Source organism: Myotis brandtii, unplaced genomic scaffold (genome assembly GCF_000412655.1).
Source record: "Myotis brandtii unplaced genomic scaffold, ASM41265v1 scaffold48, whole genome shotgun sequence".
In the NCBI taxonomy this organism is placed as follows: Eukaryota; Metazoa; Chordata; class Mammalia; order Chiroptera; family Vespertilionidae; genus Myotis; species Myotis brandtii.
In genome coordinates this window covers 5,738,186-5,755,161 of record NW_005368341.1, presented here as the reverse complement: position 1 = coordinate 5,755,161, position 16,976 = coordinate 5,738,186, and the positions used below count along the sequence as shown (strand labels likewise).

At 38.1% G+C, this 16,976-nt stretch overlaps 1 protein-coding gene across 2 annotated transcripts; it reads right to left on the bottom strand.

Annotated features, from left to right (window-relative positions):
- Positions 1–952: 952 nt before the first annotated feature.
- On the bottom strand, positions 953–14,962 carry BET1 (Bet1 golgi vesicular membrane trafficking protein). Of its 2 annotated transcripts, none has more exons than XM_014547662.1 (4): positions 10,935–10,969; positions 6,506–6,618; positions 4,162–4,218; positions 953–2,197 (listed from the first exon to the last, which is right to left on the bottom strand). In XM_014547662.1, exons 1-4 carry the CDS (start codon positions 10,963–10,965, stop codon positions 2,042–2,044), a joined length of 357 nt encoding a protein of 118 aa, XP_014403148.1. In that variant the 5' UTR covers positions 10,966–10,969; the 3' UTR covers positions 953–2,041. The 2 variants fall into 2 exon arrangements, with proteins under 2 accessions (XP_014403148.1, XP_005876139.1); XM_005876077.2 differs by lacking the exon at positions 10,935–10,969 and adding an exon at positions 14,785–14,962 and having other exon boundaries at positions 1,925–2,197.
- Positions 14,963–16,976: the final 2,014 nt, after the last annotated feature.

The window sequence follows — 16,976 nt, the reverse complement described above, 5'->3', positions numbered from 1 at the left end:
TTATCATCACCTCCTTGATGATACTATCCAACATTTAAATAGTGTTTTAATATATTTTACAAAGTACTTTCATATAATAGCCAATACTTAATCTTGAATTCCATCCTTGTCTTGCTATCATTGGTTTTCCTAGGGCCTTGATCTTGTTTACTTCTTATTGATTCCCTTCTGTTTCCATCTTCCAGTTATTTTTCTTTGGCCTTTTGTTCTTTTCTTTTTGCAATTTTAATTATTGCAACGATTTCTGAGTCTTCCCTGAGCTCTGGCTGTCACATAATTGACACAGAGTACATAATTAAATAATTCTTGAAAAAAAAATCAATCTCTAATTGTTTGATAGAAATTTCCATTTAGAGGTCCCGTCATCATCACAGCCTGAAACCAACTTATCGTCTTACCCTTAAAATAATTCCCTTTTCTTATGTGTCTATAATAGTAGGGAGAACTAACATTTATTGAGTAACTATCATGAGTAAGGTGCTTTCCAATATATTATCTGTCTCTCACAATGACCCTATGAAATGGGTGATTTAATGAAGAAACAGGTCCCCACACACTGAGCAAGTAGAGGAATGGATATTTGAACCCAGGTCACCTAACTCAAACCAGTGTCACATCAGCCTCAGGTTTGTCAGGCTGTTACTTAACCCTTCTCAGCTCTGGTGTTTTAACTGTCAAGCAGAGGCCCAAATGACAACAAATCCAACCAGAAAACATAGGTATTTAGAGAAAAGTACTGCAATGATAATAGATTTATAAATAGAAATATTTGAAAATTAAATATTTTTGAAGCTGCAGTTATGATTTATCACATTTGTTTGAATAAAGTTCCGAAATAATACAAATATGTGAACTTTTCTTGATTTTGCTTGGAACCGGTGTTTTTAGGACCATTTCTCAGGTTCTATGTAAAAATATAAGGGACTTGAATAAAGAAACAACAAAGTTCAACTTATTTCATTAAAAATTTATTTTTAGAGCTCATAAATGAGTAAATTCCAAAATAGCAATACAGAGTATTTAAGAACATTTTAATATTTCTTTCTACTCAACATTCTACCTTTGTTTTGCTTTCTATAAACAAATATACTGGATCAAAACAACAATACTCTTACCCCTAAGTTCAATGTTGACTACTTTCAATTATCTATTTTGAGCACATAATAATGCAGAGACAATTAATTTTCTTGAACATGTTATTTCCAGTCAGAGTTTAGCAATTACTTTAGTTTCACATTTTGTCACAAATGATAACCAAATGGCCTAAGTAGCTAAAATCATAAAGCTATTTTAAGCCAAGTCAATGGTATGCATAAAGTTAATATAAAATAACAATTATACTGGTTCACATTTGTTTTGCACCTACTAGAAATATGTCAAAATAATAAGATTTATTAAAGAATGAGGTCCTTGGGCAAAGGGGGAAGAGGAGTCATATAATCAAAAATTATTAGAAAAACATCGTAGGTAAAAAGAAATCTGCCTACAATTTAACCAAATCAAGGAGGAAAGGGGAGTACATCATTAGGGTTGATGTCACTCAGGAAAATGATTATCATTCCACCACAAACTGTTCACCACTGCAAGAGCTCAGCATCAGGCTCCCCATTCTATTATTCTCCCACTAAGTTTCTTTACATGGAACATAAACCTACATTTATGATAATAACAGAACACTATATTGCTATTTAATCTGATAGCAAACAATAGAAAAACAATGGTTCGGGCTGGACTGACTTTTGGCTATCTCAATACCCCTGAAAATAGGGGCAAAATGAGTCATTAAGCGCCCAGCCTGTTTTCCCTTCCGGACGGAAAGTATAGTGTCAGTCACCGGTGACTGGGCACTTAATGTGTTAAGAAACAGTATTCAAAGAGCACTGTATTATGTAATGTGATTTATAAAACAGGTAAAATTCTGTAACTGTTAATGGAAAAAGCCATATTTGAAAATGAGGAATGTTTTGATGCTGATTTTTTACCAAAGTGGTACCCCAAGCCACTTAAGTTGGAACAAATTCCAAACTGACACTTACTTGCATCACCTCAGTTTAATAATCCAATAAATGACAAAAAAGACAAACAATGAAAACAGCATCATATAGCACATCAGCTTGCTTTGGCTCCCTCTGGATAAAATCTTCAGTTTTTCCATAGTTCTACCTAGAAATCCAGTTGTAGAATCAAATTGTGAATCCTATGAGGAGAAAAGAAAAACAGAATATAATGCTTAGATTCTAATACTCTACATATGCACTTAAGTAATTGGATATATTGTTATTAGAACACATTCTTAATGACATTTTTAGTGTTTAATCAATTCAGAAACCTGTTTATAACTTGGATAATCAGCCCTATTATTCCATGCAAAACTGAGTAATTCTCTCAATGAATAAAAAGCTCTTTTATTATCCAATAAACATTTCTTTCAGCCACAGAATTCTTCACAATCCTAAACTATTTAGGTCTTATTCCAATTATGTGGATTAAAAACCATTAACAATAAACATAGTTTGTCTACTATCACACAGGTTTCCCCCCACTTTTTGGGGGTACGTGGAGATCAAACCATTTTACTGAGGACCTTCAGGGGAGGGTCGAAAGGCTGGGAGGACGAGAGCTGATGTCCTGGGCCGGCTGGGATCTCCCCAGATTCATAGCTGCCAGAAAAGCATTTTGGTTTTTGTCTTTTTTTACCACTTTTTGTTGGGGCATATTCTCCAAGAACAAATGGGTCTGCTTCCCAGTATAGCAATTCATCCAAAATGTAATATGGTTGGTTAGCAGTTAAATGTACCTTTACTTTTAAGATCCTTTAATTTAAATAGCTGACTTTGAAGTACAGTAGAGTAAAAGTTAAGAGAATATCATGTAGAAGTGGTGAGACAGAGTAATAACGACAAATATGGATGGGGAAAACTACCATATTAAAACATAGCTGGAAAAGGCCTTATGATGAGGACTAGGTATGGAATAGAAATACTGCACTTTCATAGGAACTCAATATGCTGAGATGTAAAGGTCCTGGCATTATGATAGCTTTTATATAGCTCTGGCTATGTAGCTCAAGCACTTTATACATCTACTAGGAGCCCAGCGTGTGATTCGAAATCGCGCAGCGCTGCCCACCCTCGAGTCACCGGTCCGGCCCTGCCTCCCTCTCCCGCCCTTGAAGCAGCCATGGCCGCTGCTGATCAGGGCCTCCCCCAGCGCAGGCACGTGGAGGCCCCTGCCCCCAACGCTGCGTGCGCAACCTCCTCCTGTCCACAACCTCCTCCTGTCTGGTCGGCCCATTACGGTGTCCCAGTTAATTAGCATATTTCTCTATTTTATATATATATATATAGATAGATAGATCTTCAGCAGGGCTATGTATCAGAGTCTTTTGGGGTGCTTTTTACAAAATGCATATACCTAAATCCCTTCCCCTGATATTCTGAATCAGTATATTTAGAATGAGGACCAGACATCGATATTTTCAGAAAGCACCCCACATGATTCTAATGCACAACCTTCATAGGAACATTGCTTTCAATGCCATATTCATTTTTGGATAGTACAATTTTAAAAGCATGTGGAGAAACTGGGGAAGGTCTGGAGAAGCTTGACCTCCAAAATAAATATTTAAGAATGGAGAGTGGCTTGAAGAAGAAAAGGTACTAGTATATATTGCTGAGATTGTTTAGACTAGAGATAAAAGGTTCTAGATGTTACTATGTTCAAATCCTATTGATTTGTTCAGAAGTGATCCTTAGGATATCAAGCAAAAGAAATAGGCTTACATTAAGTACAAGGCATTTGGTTGATTAGACATAAAGTGCTTTTAGATTACTTGGCAGTCCACATGCATTGAGATCTCAAAGAACACTCTAAATAGTCATTTATCCTGAGTCTTCAACTGTGTTTCTAAACACAGGATTAAAGATACTTAGTTTCTACTTTTTCCTCATACTTATGTGTGTTAGGCAAGATGAAAAATGTAAAAATATGGCAAAGACAAACTTTGTAGTTATTCAAAACCAATTAGATATAAATGGATTAAAATCCAGGACATCCGATCCCTAGATCTATTCCAAAATGGATAAAAGTTAAAACGATATTAATCCTGCTTAACATGCTAACTTTAAGAATATTAGGTCTTAAAGTTAAAATCTTACTTACCATTTCAGCTAATAATTTATTTTGAGTTTTAACTTCATGGCCTATCTCAATGGAAAGCTATAAAGAAAGCATATACATTACTACTCATATAAAAGTATTTAAGTGTTATAAAGCAAATAATGCCATTTTAAATATACATTTTCTCAGAAACTGTATTCTAGAAGTAGAAAATATACTCTCTTCTTCTGATACATTTTCACTGATATTAATGGAAAATAAACTTAGAACTTTTACTCCTTCTCAATAAGGACATTGCTTCCCTGCTCTTCATTTGGATTTCATTTAATATTCAATTCCATCTTTGAATTTTGGTACATACTTCTGATTCACCTATCTTTGCATGTTTTTCCTTTCTTTATAATTATTCATACAACAGCATTTATCTATATATTTCCTTCTTTATGTTTTTAAAGATGTACATAAGTACCTGTATTATCAATTCAAATTCAGATACAAATATTTAATATTTTCCTTCTGAAATTGACATTGAATATATGCCTAAATTGATTATTTCTTTAGATTCTAAAGGTATTTCTTTTTAAATATAACAAATTGAAAAAAAATTACAAGTTGTCAACCACATTCTAAAGCTATGCAGAAAAGAGGCTGAGCCAAAAGAAATCAGCGTGATTATGGCTGCTATTCAAACCAAACCGTGTTTAATACTTTATATGACAAATTCATCAAAGCCTTCATTTCCAAGATATCTGAATAAATATAATCACAACTACTAAAAAACCTTGGCAAACCACTGCAAATATTATTCTCAGCTTATTTTGTGTAAACACAGTACGGGAGTATTTCTGACACAAAACCATACCAGAATTCTACAGATCAGAATATGAGATAATAAAGCAACTATATATAAAGCTTGATAGCCCAAATCACCTAACTGCTGTCTACAACTGTCATTTATGCCACGGAAAGGAATTTCCAGGGGAAATAGCTTTCTTCTAACAAGGAGCCTAAATATTCACCATTGGAGTTTTTTGTGTTTTTTTAATCATCTAATTCTTAATTCCCTCTCAATGTTATATTTGCTAAAGTATTAACATTATACAATATTGCTTAGTTCACAGATCAACTCCTTTTGATTTAGTATGACTTTGAAAACAATACTCACTTCAGAATATAATAATCTCCAGGCTGAATACAATTCTATTTTCCAAGACTAGTGAAATACCAATTAAGTTTTGGCAATATGAGCTTCTACTGAATGCTCTGTTAGTGTACAGCATGTTTATTGTAATGCAGAATATATCACACACACTTTTAAAACCATCTTTTTCATTCCTTTATTTAATACATTTAATTCAATACAACTGATAAGGAATTATACTAGGTGTTGTGTAGAATATAAAAATAAGTACAACAGAAAACCCTACATTTAGTAAATTTCGTTTACATACAAATAATTCCAATGCAGATCACCATACAATAAGGGTGACAGAAATGGTACAAATGGTCTTATTTTCATAAAGAAAAATGTCACTTTTGACGTCATAGTAGGGTAAAGCGTAGAGGAAGTAAGGGGTGCAATGGAGTGGGGCCTTTCAGACAGGCAAAAGCTCAGCCACTGTAAGGAGGGAGAGGACACTAAGGCAAAGGGATAGCACGATCAAAGATTTGGGAGTAGGAAAAGTCAGTGTCTGGCAGAAAGTATATACACGTCCTGAAAATGCAGGAGATAAGGGCTGAGAAGTTATGGACAATCTTTAAAGAACCTATTTGATCAACCTACAGAGTGTGAACTTTCTTACCTCACGGGAGGACAGTGAAGTCTTCTGAGAGTGCAGGATACAATTTTAAAAATACACTAAGATGACTGGTGACAGCATGTAGCTCAGACCAGAACATGTTAAAAATTTAGGAAAAGATAGGTTAAAGGCTTTCCCAATAAAGAACCAGGGGATAGTATTAGAAATGGAAAAGCAGAAATAGAAAGAAGCATTAGAAAGAAAGATGCATAAGACTTGGTGATTGCTGTGAAGTAAAAGGTAGAAGCGTGAAGGCTAAGATTTGTAGCTTAGGAGACCAGGAGGAAAGGTCAGAAGAAGAGCTGCTTGGGTGTGGAGGATGGACTGCTCGGAGACATTCCTACAGACATCACACAGTATTTTAGATTTAACCACAAAAAACAGCTGAAGTTTAAAAAGGATAAACAAATGTACCATATGTTTTCATTAGGCACATTTTTAAACCTACTCAAATCATGTCTAAACTTTGAGCATACCTCACTGAACCACACTATTTGGGTAACTGAATTCCTTAATATGATGCCAATAAAAGTGTAATATATACGCATATAAATATACAAATTTAAAAGTACTTAATGTATACTTACAGATTTTATAGCAGTTACTTTGTGTCTCAGACTTTCAGTGAGTCTGTCATTTTCTTCTTCACAGGCACTATATCCACTATTAGCATAGCCATAGTTCCCATAGTTGCCTTCACCTGCAAGGATCAGTCACAAGTCTAGTTGTAGCAAACATAGGCCACTTTTAAAACTTCGATAAAAAAAAGAACCGAAAAAGACCCCTGGAGGGCGTTGCAGACCACGTATGTCAATAATAGTCACATTTCAAATAAGTTTTTAAAATAACAAAATAGAACAATTTCTTCAATGCCCTCTCTTAAGCAAAGAATATTCAATTCATTTCAATACATATTTATTAACTGCGTATTGATTGCCCACAACACACTCAAATAAGTACTGCTATACATACAAGGGTATTCAGGACACATTGCCTGTTCCATAGAACTATACATTTTTAAAAAGGCCTAAAAGTAGTAACATCGACTCCCCATGGAAGAAGCCTGGCTCTGAAGAGTAATGGAGAAAGAGGATACTATAGCAGGAGGGAGCTCATGGCAGAGGGAGGGTCCTTTATTGGCATCTCTCTCTTAAACAGAAGAGGGCTGGAATAACTTAATAGAGAATACAGCTGAGAGCTGAGAGAGGGGATCATTCATTCTTAACAAACATTTGAGAAACTATGATGTGTCAGGTCCATTGTTCTTCCTGGTGCTACTTTTTGGAGCATCTTCTAGAAAAGAGCATTGAGATACAGGAATGCAATCCCTGCCACTGCCTAATACAGTACTTGGTATTCATCTGGCAATCAAACAGGTGGAGTGAGCCTTGGGCAGTGAAGACAAAGAGAAGAAAAGATAGTTTAGCAGCGGTTGCCAACAGGTGGTCTGTGGACCACTAGGTGGTCCGTGAGGTCCAAAAGGTTGGCGACCGCTGGTTTAGGGTGTTATTTAACCACATTAAAAAAATAATACCACCAATTTTCTCATTAAAAAAAAAAAAAAAAGGCCGTCTCTGAAGAATGACAATCAGGAAAAACAGTAAAGAGAAGGGAGGAAATTGACTGGGAATACACAGGGACATAAAATAAGCCTGGCTGAGGCAATGTATAGGAGCAGTTTCAATCCTCTCAGATGTGTGAAAAAAAAAGAGCTCATCAGCCTGAGTTAGCCCATGAGAAGCTGGATAGTTGGACTGCTCAAGAGTTGGAGGTTTACAGTGTTGGGCTGCAGAAGGACAGAACACCAAGAGGTTGAAACTGCTTGCCAAAATAATGGTTAAAGATATGAATTATGGGGTCTAGATTGGACAGGGATTGAAGTAGTTTCAATAGAGGCCTGAGAATATGGAGGAATGGGATGATATAGAAACCAGATGTCTAGTAAACTCAAAGAATAGCTGGAAGAACAGGAAGTAGTGGTCAGTGCTGGTGGTTGAAAGATGTTTGAGGCGTGCATAGAAAGTTCTTTTAAGGCACAGCACAAATCTCATTTTCTCTAAAAAGCATAGCTCTCTCACTTTGAATTCTTACAGCTCTGACTGTACAAAACACTAATATAGCACACCAGACCACACTCCAAGGGCAGATACTAAATTTCTTTCATTCCTGGCTATATATCCCCCACAAACGCATGCATACACATAGGAAAGCACACTCAATCAACTTGTAAATGAATGAATGAATAGAATCTGAAGTCATGGTTATTCAACTTTTAATGTGCCTGCCTTTGTCAAGAATCTATATATATAAAAGGCTAATATGCTAAGTGTCCCTCCAACCGTCCGACCAGTTGCTATGATGCGCACTGACCACCAGGGGCCAGACGCCCAACACAGGAGCTGCTGTGATGCCCACTGGCCATTTACAAAGAAATGGCACCGCGGACTTGGCACCGACAAAGCAACACTCGTCTTCCCCCAAGTGGGAAACAGGCCCCGCCACCACCCCAGAGGACAGCCCACCAAATTGCAGCCAACGCTGCCAAGACCCCATGGTGCAAATTGCGGCCCACAGCCCAGCCCAGTCCGGAAACGGTTGCTGTGGGTGCCACATTAATGATGTCATGTAGCAACACCCGGCTTCTGCTCCCTAGTGACGAGCCTCCTTGGAGTTTCTTCAGCCCAGGAACACGACTTGCTTTATAGCCAGGTGCAAACATTTTACACTTTAACCAAATGTCTGTGAAGCATTTTCCCATGCCTCATCTCATTTGATCCTCATACAAGTCCTGGATTGGTAGATAAGAGACTTGGTAGAATCCTATTTTCATTAGCCAGAAACGGAGATTTAGAAAGTTTAGAAACTTGACCTGACTAAAAAGAAGAAATGGGGAACCTTGAAAATGACTTCAGGTTTTCTCACTGTGCAGAATATAGTCAAACACTACTGCAGTTAAATATTTTATCCTTTGTTCTCCCTGCGTGATCTACAATCATAATCTGCTTCATGTTGATATTTACTGCTGTGTTGCTGACAATTACCTGAAAGAAAAGTTGGGGTGCTTCACTGGGCTGGAAAAAGTTTAGTTAAATCAGAAAGCAGGTCTAATTAAGCAGGTTTAAAAAAATATATATATATGGCTAAGTTGACTCGCACATTCGTGATACATATACTAGTAAAGCTCTCGCTGGCGCCACTGCAGGCGTGTGTTTTGATCTGTCATTGTCGATCATGAATTTGATTAACACTTTTATAGAGAAAGGGCGAATAGCAATATTAAAATATTTCTTCTAATAAATTTCCTTTCAATGTGCATGAATCCGTGCACTGGAACACTAGTAGAATCATAAGCTTCTTTGAGGGCAGAAACAGATCTCATAATCCTTTATCCCCTATAATGAGTACTTTATATGCAGCAGACACACAACCTCTACCACCACACACACAAAAACACAACATGTCAAACAAGTATATTCCAGAGAAGGAGTTGCATTCCCCAAATTTTCCCTCTGCTGACATATTATCCATAAAGCTCTCCAAATGTGCTATTATAAAAGTGAAGAACTCAAGTGACTATGCATAGTATTTCCCCCACTCAGTTAAAATAGTTGTTTAAACATGCATTCCCATTCCATCAGTTAATGATACGCTGTACAGACTCTACTTTAATGAGGACCAAAATCCTTAAAGAAAAGGTATATGTCTTCTTCTTTTATGAGTAAGGTTCTAAATGTAGAACATTTGCCCAATAAGTAATTAATGACTGGCTGAATATAATCACTTGCCAACTTTACCAAGGAATTCATTTCGAAATGAATGGTTATTTGCTTTATTTTCTTTGTTTACCTTAATTTTAATTTTATAGTACTTCTATATCATTCCATTTATTGAAAGCAAAATTCTCATCACCCAGTAATCTTTCAATACAGATTTCTTGTTAAAGAATTTCAAACTGGTTGGAGGAATGGGATGATATAGAAACCAGATGTCTAGTAAGCTCAAAGAATAGCTGGAAGAACAGGAAGTAGTGGTCAGTGCTGGTGGTTGAAAGATGTTTGAGGCGTGCATAGAAAGTTCTTTTAAGGCACAGCACAAATCTCATTTTCTCTAAAAAGCATAGCTCTCTCACTTTGAATTCTTACAGCTCTGACTGTACAAAACACTAATATAGCACACCAGACCACACTCCAAGGGCAGATACTAAATTTCTTTCATTCCTGGCTATATATCCCCCACAAACGCATGCATACACATAGGAAAGCACACTCAATCAACTTGTAAATGAATGAATGAATAGAATCTGAAGTCATGGTTATTCAACTTTTAATGTGCCTGCCTTTGTCAAGAATCTATATATATAAAAGGCTAATATGCTAAGTGTCCCTCCAACCGTCCGACCAGTTGCTATGATGCGCACTGACCACCAGGGGCCAGACGCCCAACACAGGAGCTGCTGTGATGCCCACTGGCCATTTACAAAGAAATGGCACCGCGGACTTGGCACCGACAAAGCAACACTCGTCTTCCCCCAAGTGGGAAACAGGCCCCGCCACCACCCCAGAGGACAGCCCACCAAATTGCAGCCAACGCTGCCAAGACCCCATGGTGCAAATTGCGGCCCACAGCCCAGCCCAGTCCGGAAACGGTTGCTGTGGGTGCCACATTAATGATGTCATGTAGCAACACCCGGCTTCTGCTCCCTAGTGACGAGCCTCCTTGGAGTTTCTTCAGCCCAGGAACACGACTTGCTTTATAGCCAGGTGCAAACATTTTACACTTTAACCAAATGTCTGTGAAGCATTTTCCCATGCCTCATCTCATTTGATCCTCATACAAGTCCTGGATTGGTAGATAAGAGACTTGGTAGAATCCTATTTTCATTAGCCAGAAACGGAGTTTTAGAAAGTTTAGAAACTTGACCTGACTAAAAAGAAGAAATGGTGAACCTTGAAAATGACTTCAGGTTTTCTCACTGTGCAGAATATAGTCAAACACTACTGCAGTTAAATATTTTATCCTTTGTTCTCCCTGCGTGATCTACAATCATAATCTGCTTCATGTTGATATTTACTGCTGTGTTGCTGACAATTACCTGAAAGAAAAGTTGGGGTGCTTCACTGGGCTGGAAAAAGTTTAGTTAAATCAGAAAGCAGGTCTAATTAAGCAGGTTTAAAAAAATATATATATATGGCTAAGTTGACTCGCACATTCGTGATACATATACTAGTAAAGCTCTCGCTGGCGCCACTGCAGGCGTGTGTTTTGATCTGTCATTGTCGATCATGAATTTGATTAACACTTTTATAGAGAAAGGGCGAATAGCAATATTAAAATATTTCTTCTAATAAATTTCCTTTCAATGTGCATGAATCCGTGCACTGGAACACTAGTAGAATCATAAGCTTCTTTGAGGGCAGAAACAGATCTCATAATCCTTTATCCCCTATAATGAGTACTTTATATGCAGCAGACACACAACCTCTACCACCACACACACAAAAACACAACATGTCAAACAAGTATATTCCAGAGAAGGAGTTGCATTCCCCAAATTTTCCCTCTGCTGACATATTATCCATAAAGCTCTCCAAATGTGCTATTATAAAAGTGAAGAACTCAAGTGACTATGCATAGTATTTCCCCCACTCAGTTAAAATAGTTGTTTAAACATGCATTCCCATTCCATCAGTTAATGATACGCTGTACAGACTCTACTTTAATGAGGACCAAAATCCTTAAAGAAAAGGTATATGTCTTCTTCTTTTATGAGTAAGGTTCTAAATGTAGAACATTTGCCCAATAAGTAATTAATGACTGGCTGAATATAATCACTTGCCAACTTTACCAAGGAATTCATTTCGAAATGAATGGTTATTTGCTTTATTTTCTTTGTTTACCTTAATTTTAATTTTATAGTACTTCTATATCATTCCATTTATTGAAAGCAAAATTCTCATCACCCAGTAATCTTTCAATACAGATTTCTTGTTAAAGAATTTCAAACTTTTCACATACTATCACCCACCCCCACTATAAAAACTACAAAAATGTTAAATAAAATTCTAGGAGTTGCTATTCCAAAGTTAGCCACTTCTTTTTGTGTGGACCACTGCTATGAAAGTTCTAGGAAAGCTAGTGAGTGCCAGCCATCCATCATCAGCCTTTGTCCATTAAGACAAATGCTACTTCTTTTGGGTAGTTTCTATCAGTAGCTGAGCCAAATCACTTAAAGAGATTCATGTGAAGTGTTGCAGCTTCTCCATGTGAATATCTATCAGGTTCACTATTTCTTTTTTTAAAAATATATTTTATTGATTTTTTTACAGAGAGGAAGGGAGAGGGATAGAGAGCTAGAATCGATGAGAGAATCATTGATCGGCTGCCTCCTGCACACCCCCTACTGGGGATGTGCCCGCAGCCTAGGTACATGCCCTTGACCGGAATCGAACCTGCGACCCTTCAGCCTGCAGGCCGATGCTCTATCCACTGAGCCAACCCAGATAGGGCTCACTATTTATTTATCCCAAGTTTAAAATTCCAAGTCAATACATATTGATACTTAAAAAAAAAAAAAAAAGGCCCGCCTCCCTTACCAATGTTAATGATAGCAATGGACAGACACCTAAGTCATCATCTTTCCTCTCAACTACAAGGGAGCTTGAAAGAAAAAAGGCTCTATCCTAGAGATTCTAATTTAGTCTCAGCTGTGGGGGTCCAGGTAGCAATGCCTTGAAAGCTCCCCACGTGATTAGGTGATTCTAATGCTATGGTGGGCAAACTTTTTGACTCGAGGGCCACAATGGGTTCTTAAACTGGACCGGAGGGCCGGAACAAAAACATGGATGGAGTGTTTGTGTGAACTAATATAAATTCAAAGTAAACATCATTACATAAAAGGGTACGGTCTTTTTTTTTTTTTTAGTTTTATTCATTTCAAACGGGCCGTAGTTTGCCCACGGCTGTTCTAATGCATAGTCAGGGCTGAGAATCACCACCTGTGCCTGCAATTTATCACGACACACTGCCGAAAAAAATATTCCAAGGGTTAATAGGCCTACTGATAAGATCCAAACTCCCTGACCTGGCACTCAAAGATCTCCACAAGGTGCTAGTTCTGGTTTCATTGTCTCCTACTTCAGTCAAACTGGCTTGATCATAATCCCTTCAACGATCATTCATAATTCCAGTCCTACAATTCTTTTTGGGGGAGTGGTGTCATTCTTCCAGCTGGAACTTACCGCTCGCACCCTGTATCTTCAAGCTCTAGGTCAAGTTCCTATGTCTCCACAAAGTACACAGCACTCTCTCTCTGACATGCCTAAACATTCACTATCTGTAGAACTTACCTGGCATTTGGATGTGTAACGACCACCTTGTATTAACTAGAATTTACCTCTGAAGGTGTTCCTTCCCCCCAAATAGACTGGAAGCTTTGGGGAGGATAAACAGGGCAACAAACAATTGTCTGCCTAGAACAGTGATGGTGAACCTATGACACGCGTGTCAGAGGTGACACGCGAACTCATTTTTTGGTTGATTTTTCTTTGTTAAATGGCATTTAAATATATAAAATAAATGTCAAAAATATACATCTTTGTTTTACTATGGTTGCAAATATAAAAAAATTTCTATATGTGACACGGCACCAGAGTTAAGTTAGGGTTTTTCAAAATGCTGACACGCCGAGCTCAAAAGGTTCGCCATCACCGGCCTAGATCTTACCCAAGTACACAACAAATGTTTGTTGTTATCAGTAATGACACAAAGGAAAAACATGTAGGCATATAAAACTAAGCATTCTCAAAATTAGTTATTTTTTCTCTACGATTTAGCTGGTCAACTTTCTTTCTCTGATGTAAGCATTCATAAAAACTGTATTTTTCCAAAGTGGTTTCTCATACTACAATTTATTAATCAATGCACAAGTCTAGAGTTACTGTCAACTTTCACTAACTTTAAATACCTGACACTTTTGAAAAGTTTTTCCCCCCTTTTTCCATAACAATTGAAAAATGTAACAACTTTTTTTTTTCAAATATTTCATACATTTTTTCCTCAGGTTACTGTACGATGATTTAGCAGGGTTCTTTTCTTTCTTTTTAAAATTGTCTCTTCATAGAGAACTTCAGAACCAGGAAATGCTGTTTTGACCGCTGTGCATTAAACTGGCCGGGTAAGAGTCCTCGTGCCTCACTTACTCCTGCTCGCTGGTCAACAGGCTTCCTAAACCAAAAGGTCAAGAACAAATGCCAAGCATTTTACTGCCTTTACGGGGAACGAGGCTCAGATAAGAAATGTTCTGGGCAAAATGGCCTCTGACCCCGATGTCAGAATCGGACTTTAACAGCAATGACACGTACATTCACCTTTGTAACTCACTGTTGCCAGACTAACATCTTCTTCATCATCATCATTATTATTATTATTAGTGTGCTTCGCATGCAACACTCTCTCAAATTTGGCTTCTGAAGACACTGAACATGCAGGGCCAGCAGGGAGGAGAACCCGAAGCCAGGCTCTGGTGAACAAGCACGTTCCACCAGGATGTGGTCCGTCACGACCACTAACGCCCTCACTGCCGAGCTGGCACCTGCGCCCACCCCACCCCTACGTCCCCCACTCCTTACTCTCTCTGAACCTACCATTCAAACCTGGGGCTGAACCGAACTTAAGGAAACCCCTAGGACCCGAGACAAATGACCCGTTTCCACTTGGCACCGCCTCCAAAGACCTCTCCTTACACCTGCTTTCTGGCCTAGGTTCCAGTGACACGGGACCGGTCCGACTTCCTCCCGCGCCCCGCGCCCCGCGCCCAGCACGGCCGGCTCCAGGACCCCCAAACTTCGGCCCTCAGCCCTCTCCTTACCCAGGCCTGCGCGCCTCATCCCGGCAGAAGACAGAGGGACAGGCAGGCGGAGGGGAGGCAGGAAGGGGCCAGGGGTCACCGGACCTCGTCTTCGGGGCCAGGACCCGGCAAATCACCAACTTCTTCCCCGGTAGCGCCACGACATCAGTGGAGTCTAAACATCGCGCGGGTTGATGGCGTCATCAAGCGCTCTTTGGCGCCTGGCGCGGCGGCCTGAATGGCATTCTGGGAAATGTAGTTCCTCCCAGATGCAGGGAGTAGGGCGGGGCGTGGTGTGAACCCGGCTCCAGGCTTGCAGAAGAAGGGTGAGCTTTTCTGTAATTACAAGCAACACTTGGATCTTCGCTGCTGGACTCACTGCTCTTGGTTTGAGCGAGTGTAACCTAACAGATCGGCCCTTCCCAACTTATGAAAGGACTTTCCTGATTCTGCCTCTCTCTTCCTCTCACCTCCAAAATTAGTTCAGGGAAAAGCAAAGAAGCTTTTTCCAAGTTTCTGGTCACCCAAGTAAGAAATCGGAGACCACAGAGTAGGGAAGGAAGAGGGTTAACGATTTGTGTGCCGGGTTGCCCAGTAAAGTTCCAGGTTGCTTGCATTTCTAGAAAGAACCATGGTATTAGTTGTTCAGGGACCTAAGGACCCCTAAACTCTTTTGACCTTTTTAATTTACACAGAGGATTCGGAAATACAATTTAAGTAAGAGTTTAAAAGCTTGTTGGTGGGTAGGGATGGTCCTGAAAACGAGGCTCGTCCTAAATTTCATTTTATCTCAGGGTTTTCATGAGGATTAAGGATATAACGTGTGAGTGTGTGTGTGTGTGTTAACCTGAAATACAGTAAATGCTAAAAACAAAACACTACTGGGTTTTTGTTGCTATATGACAGTGGAATAATCTCCATGCTAGAGATTTCTGAAAATGCAGGCTCTGATCATTTCCCTCATAGTTTCCCAATATGAGCATTGACTATAGCAGTGGCAGATAAATCTCTGCCTTCGGGTTGTTTTTGTAAAATCCACACAAAAACAGTTTTTAATAAGAGCTATTAACCTGGGAAATAAGCTTAATCTAATAGCGTTTTGAGAGAAAACAGTCTTCATAAAAAATAAAACAAACCACTCTTCTCTAAACACAATGGAATTAAATGAAGATTGCATCAGACACAATTTTTGCAAATAAACCCCTAACCCTAACCCTGACCAAATTTCATGGCTAATCCAAGGGAAAATAGCACACAAAGTTCTCAAAACATTAACAAATTTTCTAATCATGAAGCAAATAAGAGAAATGATGGCAAAGCTTTTTTTTTTTTCTTTACAATCTGTGACAGGCTCTTCTTTTGCAAAAGTACACATGTTCTATAATCAAAACATGTCAGAAAAATCATCTTATATAAAGAAGGCTCTTTTCATATAAATATAATTTTTAAAAGTTGAATGTTAAATTTACCAAAACAGACTATTTAAATTACATGTGTACTCATCCTCTTTATCAACTACTTTCTTTACATGGTAGGGAGATATAAGGATAAAATACAGTTAAAGAAAAAAAAATAAAGTCTATCAAGAATATAACTCAAGACAGGCAAAGCTGGTTTATATTGAGCTTGGGACCTAAAAATTCAAATAGTTGTTAATTGCTACTGTTGCTAGTCAGTTTCAAATTAGGATGATCTCATATGAGAAGATTGTGAATTCAAAAGATGAGGCAGATATGATGAATTTAATATACAGAAGAGTAATTATTAAACATGCTCAGAGTACACATAGAAACTAGAGGGAATTCTTTTCACTTTATTTTCTATTTTTCTTTGCCTTTTAAAGTGAAAATTCCTAACTCTTCTTGCTGATGGAAGAAGACCAATAAAATTCTTAGAGATTAATAGCATTTAGAACATTCTCTTTATTCTCATAAGGAAATTTCATAGAAAATGTCTCAACCTTAGGGAATCTTTAGGAAATTAGTGACTAAACATGACTTAAGTATTTCTTGTAGTAATTACAGAAGCAAGAATATGAGTAGGCCTCATCTGAATCTTGGTACAAAATATGAAACTTTCTTTTTCCCATTTGTCTGCTTGCTGAACATTTGTCCTGCTTCTTCCTGACCAAATTTCATGGCTAATCCAAGGGAAAATAGCACACAAAGCTCTCAAAACTGGCTAAATAAACATTAACAAATTTTCTAGTCATG

Bases quoted from the DNA above. Each gene is read 5' to 3' on its own strand.
- BET1 (XM_014547662.1), bottom strand. From the start codon at position 10,965: ATGATTGTAGATCACGCAGGGAGAACAAAGG. The intron at 6,619-10,934 runs ATAAAATATTTA...TGATCCTTGCAG, and splicing joins TCACGCAGGGAGAACAAAGG to GTGAAGGCAACTATGGGAAC. The intron at 4,219-6,505 runs GTAAGTATACAT...CTTTCTTTATAG, and splicing joins AAGTAACTGCTATAAAATCT to CTTTCCATTGAGATAGGCCA.